The sequence below is a fragment of the Elephantulus edwardii genome, unplaced genomic scaffold, assembly GCF_000299155.1.
Source record: "Elephantulus edwardii isolate Elephantulus edwardi_28Jun2011 unplaced genomic scaffold, EleEdw1.0 scaffold00192, whole genome shotgun sequence".
Classification (NCBI taxonomy): domain Eukaryota; kingdom Metazoa; phylum Chordata; class Mammalia; order Macroscelidea; family Macroscelididae; genus Elephantulus; species Elephantulus edwardii.
The window spans coordinates 476,314-482,160 of record NW_006399942.1 but is presented as its reverse complement, the minus strand read 5'-3'; the positions used below and the strand labels follow the sequence as shown (position 1 = coordinate 482,160).

The 5,847-nt window shown below is 38.3% G+C and overlaps 1 protein-coding gene across 1 annotated transcript in view; it reads left to right on the top strand.

The window, feature by feature from the left end:
• The window catches only part of LOC102849817 (transmembrane protease serine 11B-like protein-like), a 39,239-nt gene that overhangs the window by 7,382 nt on the left and 26,010 nt on the right, over positions 1-5,847 (top strand). Inside the window, exons 2-4 of the mRNA XM_006896831.1 lie at positions 545-660; positions 2,932-3,050; positions 3,147-3,214. Coding sequence (XP_006896893.1) covers positions 545-660; positions 2,932-3,050; positions 3,147-3,214 — 303 coding nt within the window. The remainder of the gene's footprint in view (positions 1-544; positions 661-2,931; positions 3,051-3,146; positions 3,215-5,847) is intronic.

Here is a 5,847-nt window from a genome sequence, read left to right as displayed (position 1 = left end):
GGATGGGAGTGTCAGAGACAGTGCGATTGGCACAGGACAGAGCGGAGTTTGGGGCTGTTGTACATAGGGTCGCTATGAGTCGCAGGCGACTCGACGGCACATAACAACAACATAATATTTATAAAAGGGATCTCTGGTGGCCTAGTGGTAAGAAACTATGCTGCAATCCCAAAGGCACAAGGTTCAAGTCTACCAGCTGCTCAGTATCCTCCTGTGCGATAAACTGCCTCCAAAAGCCCACTGGAGGATCAGTTATGGATTGGGTCCAACTCAACAGTACACAACAACAACAGCAACAACAACAACAACAACAATCTTTAGGAAAGCAAACTGTCATGCCATTTTTATTGTTGTAGTGGCTGGTGTGTTTGAACTGTTGGCCATTTGGTTAGCACCAAGGCTCTTAATCACTGTGCCACAAGCACTTCTTCTGTGCTTAAATTGAAGGGCTTTCAGGCACGAGCCAGAAGAAATAAATATAGATTTCAAAAACCTGTATTTTTTTTTCTAACGTATTCATCATATGTGTGTGCTCTGTTTGCAGACCAGTCATGTCTTCCCGCCCATCCTTCCCACTGTGGATGATTATCCTCATTGTATTTGGAGTACTGGCAATTCTGGGAATAACTATTGGTCTTCTGGTTCATTTTCTTGCAGTAGGTTGGTAAAGGATTTTTTTAAATTTATCTCATTTTATTATAAATTTTTAGTTTTACAGAAGATAATGGCAAACAATGCATTTCCTTTCTTTAAAATAAAATACATTTCTTTTAAAAAATGAATTTATTTTCCTTATAAAACTGAAAGAGTTCTCATTAAAGTTGAAGTTTTATAGAAAAATTCCAAAAGAAGAAAATTAGATAGAAAGTAAAGACCTTCCCAAGTGTAATATTTTCCCAAGGATTAGCTTCTCCTAACAACATTGACCAAATTATGTGATATTTAGTACTTTTTACAATGCTACAATTCAAAGGTATTGAATCTTCTTTTGTCATACTTAACCAATTGTCCAACTTTCAGATTCATAGTAACTGAAAACACCTTAGGTATCAATAAACTGTACCATAGAAATTCTCTTGTCAGCATGCCAGTTGTAAATACCGTTTCCATAGGCTATTTCAAGTAAGCTGTTTTTATGGTTTGTTGTTGTTGCTGTGTGTAACATCCAGTTGGAACCAACTCAGAGCTGAAAACCCTTCAGGAGTTTTCAGAGGCAGTTAATCCCCTGGGAGGAGATTTACCATCTTTCTCCCATGGAACAGCTGGTGGATTTGAACCACATTCCTTCAGAATTACAGCACATCTTCTCACCACTAGGCTACCAAAGCTTCCTGGTTTTTTATGGCTTAGGTATTTTTATTGGTTTTTACTATTGTTGTTGTTGTTATGTGCCGTGGAGTCGTTTGCGACTCATAGCGACCCTATGTACAACAGCCCTAAACCCTGCTCTATCCTGTGCCAATCGCATTGCCTCTGACACACCCATCCCCATTACCCCAGTCACTGAATCAATCCACCTCATAGAGGGTCTTCCCCTTCTGCGCTGTCCCTCTACTCTACCCAGAATGATGTGCCTCTCCAAAGACCTGTTTATCCTTGCAACATGTCCAAAGTATGTCAGACGAAGCCCCAGAATCTTTGCCTCCAAGGAGCAGCCTGGTTTAACCCTCTCTAGGATGAATCTGTTTGTTTTCTTGGCAGTCCATGTTACATTCAATACTCTTCTCCAGGACCACAGCTCAAAGGAATCAATTCTCCTTCTGTCCTCCCTAGTCATTGTCCAGCTCTCTGATCAGGATGGATGGTGAAGAGATTGAGATTGTTCACAGCTTCAGTTTGCTCGGCTCCACAGTCAACACTCTTGGCACCAGCAGCCAGGAAATCAAAAAACGTATTGCGATGGGAAAGTCTGCTGTTAGCGACCTCTCTAAAGTACTCAAGAGCAACGGTGTCTCTTTGGAGACGATGGTGCTCCTGATACAGGCCATGCGTGGTCTTTGCAATCACTTATTACGCATCAGAGTTTTTACTATAGACTACTTAAAATACATTATAAATTAAAGATTGAAGGAAAATTCATCAACAGTCTGTATTATGCATATGACACAACTAAACACTGCAGAAATTGGAGAAAACCAGAAACATTTACTAGAGAAGATAAATTATAGCATTCAATATATATTGCATTTCAACAACAAGTAATAAAAATCATTGGACCAATAGGAAACATTACGATAAACAGAGAAAAGCTTTAATTTGTCAAACTTTTCATTTTACTTGGATCCCCAGTCTCATTCATGGAGGCAACGTTCATGGTGGCAGCAGTTGAGAAATTAAAAGATGTGTTGCATTGGGAATATCTACTGTCAGAGGACTCTCCAAAGTGCTAGAGGTCACTTTAAACACTGATCCAAGTCATGATATTTTTCAATTGCTTCCTATGTATGTGAAAGTTGGAACTTAAATAAGAGTATCTGCTGAAGAATTGATTCCTTTGAATTGCAGTGTTGTCAAAGAGTATTGAATACACCATGGATTGCAAAAGAACAAAGAAATCTGTCTTGGAGGAAGGGTAATCAGGTTGCTTCTCATAGGCAATAGGATAGTGACAACTACATTTTGCATTCTTTGGATAGGTTGTCAGGAAAGATCAATCTTTGGAAAAACACATCATGCTGGGAAACTTAAAGGTTCAACACAGTGACTGTAACAATGGGCTTGAATATGTCGGAAATTGTAAATGGCAGAGGATAGGACAAGTTTTTGTTCTTTTGTTCTTAGAGTTTCTATGAGTGTTATTTGACATAAGGGCACCCGATAACAGCTACAATATAATCATAACACTTATAATTTGGAAAATATTTTTAGCTATTTCTGGATTTCATGCTGATTTTACTTAAATAATTCTTGGATTATTTCTTTCTCTCCTAGAAAATAAAACCTACTATTATCGAGGTAGCTTTAAAGTAAAGGGTATCCCGTATAATAACAATTATGAAAGAGAGACATCACAAGAAACCAACCATCTTAGCCATATTCTTGAGAACAGGGTAAGTAAACATTTTTGTATGTTTATTTTGTTGTAAATTCTGTGACATATAAATACATTGTTGAATTTCTATATTGTACCTTGTTTCTTGTAACAGATGATGAATGCATTTCAGAAGTCCAACATTTACAGACAATATATCAATTCTCAAGTCATCACATTGATGTAAGTAACATTAACATTTAGAAAAGTGATCAAGCCATAGTACATGCCATTATATTGTATTTCAAGTTCTACTTTAAAAAAGGTTTATGAATATGTTACAGTTATTATCCAGTAAGTAATTAATACTCAGGATTGTCTCAAAAGCCTTACTATTTAATAGAAAACTAAAGACCAGTTTGGGCTTACATAGGTAATTTTGCTAGACCGAATTAGAATGCATCAATTTGTTAAATTGCAGATTATTTATCATTATAGTCTGTTAAGTTTTTATGTCCACAAACATTAGACCAATATTTGATATATATAACATTTTTTTTATTTAGCAATATAAAAGAATGTAGACTCTGTTTTCAACTGGTAAGTGAACTAACCAACTAAAGGTACTGCCCCTTGAGTTTCTATGCATTTGAGGGGATCACAGTACACAATTAATGCCTTCTATTTTTCATAAGAAAAAAAAGTATTATGTGTCCCACTGTTTAGTAGCATAAAATAATAAACTAACAAAGGGATTCCCACAAAAGAGTTAGACCTGATTCTAACTTCTGCCACTTATTAGCTTTACAGCCATGGGAAATTCAGTCCATATAATTTTTAATCTGCTCTCCCATCCATGGAATATTGATAATAACACTTATCCTGCCTCCCTTAGGAAGTCCCTTGGTGGTGAAGATTCTCAACTGCTAATGGAAAAACTGGTTCACGTCCACTTAGTGGCTTTTCATTAGAAAGTCATGGAAATAGACTATATTAATAATTTAGTAAAATCATGTAAGATACAATATAGTCCTACTGTAATACACATGAGTTGTCATGATTCAGAAGTGACTCAAGGATAACTGGTGTTGTCTTATTCATTGGAATGTACTCAAAAACAAAGATGTTAGTGTGCGTGAAATTACTGGCTAATAATAAATACTTTCCAAATTAAGTGCCTGTGAGTCTGAACCATCACATTTGCTAATAGTCATGTACTTAATTGTGCTTTCCACTCATTAACTCATTGTCATGTGAATGATACCAACTCACCGTAACCCATCATTGAATTCCTAAAGTTGTAAATCTTTTTTTTAATGTAGAAAATATTTGAATGCTTTTCCATTTTTGCACATTTTCTTCCCCCCTCCTCTTCCTCCTCTAGCCCTCCCTGCAATGCACTGCTTTTGCCAGATTGTTGTCCTACATGTAATGCCTTTCAGATAGTTCTTCCCCTCATCTGATCCAATGTAGTGGTCATTATTCACCCATGCTGTTAGAAATTAGAACTGATGTGGGGTGATGGGTTGAGGAGAGAATGGGAAAGAGGCAGAATGATGAAGTTGTAAATCTTAATAGGCAAAGACTTCACATTTTTCTCCCTAGGGGCCATTAGTGGATTCAAAGCTTAAAAGATCTGTGGCCTTTTGGTTACCAGTGAAGCAAGTTAACATCCGTGTCACCAGAACTCCTGTTCCTAGGAACTAATAGTTACATAGAGACCTCTGGTGACCTAGTGGTAGGAATTTGCCCTACATACCCAAACGTTGTTGTTGTTGTTATGTGCCATCAAGTCACCTGCGACTCGTAGTGACCCTATGTACAAAAGCCCTAAACCTTACTCTATCCTGTGCCAATCTTATTGTCTCCAACACACCTACCCAATTACCGCAGTCACTGAATCAATCTGTATCATCAAGGGTCTTCCTCTCCTGCGCTTTTCCTCCATCCTCCCAAGCATAATGTCCCCCTCCAAGGACTGATCTTGCCTTGCAACATGTCCAAAGTATGTCAGACGAAGCTTCAGAATCCTTGCCTCCAAGGAACAGTCTGGTTTAACCTTTTCTAGGATGAATGTGTTCATTTTCTTCACAGTTCATGGTATATTCAAGTCTCTTCTCCAACACCACACTCAAAGGCATCAATTCTCCTTCTATCATCTCTATTCATTGTCCAGCTTTCTGATGCATAGCAAGTAATTGCAAGACCATGACCTGTATCAGATGCACCTTAGTCTTCAGACTGACATCATTGCTCTTCAGTACTTTGGCGAGGTCTCTGACAGCAGACTTTCCAAAAGCAATTTGTCTTTTAATTTTCTGGCTGCTGGTACCAAGAGTGTTCATTGTGGAGCCAAGCAGATTGAAGCTGTTAACAATTTCAATCTCTTCACCATCTGTCTTGATGCTGTCAATTGGTCCAGTTGTAAGAATCCATGTTTTCTTGAAAATGAGCTTCAATATACATTGAAGGTTGCAGTCCTTGACCCTCTGCAGCAAGTGCTTCAGGTACTCCTCACTTTCAGCCAGTAGGATTGTGTCATCTGCATAATGCAGGTTGTTGATAAGTCTACTTACTACTGATGCCATATTTCTCCTAATATAGCCCAACAGCCTTCCAGATAATCTGTTCTGAATGTAGATTAAAAAGATATGGATGGGACACATACTTGGTGCACACCCTTCCCAACTTTGAACCATATAGTATTTCCTTGCTCTGTTCTGATGATTGATCCTGCTCCAAGTATAGGTTTCACATTGTTGTTGTTGTTGTTATGTGCCGTCGAGTCGTTTGCGACTCATAGCGACCCTATGCACAACAGCCCTAAACTCTGCTCTGTGCTGCGCCAAACGCACCGCCTCTGACACACCCATCCC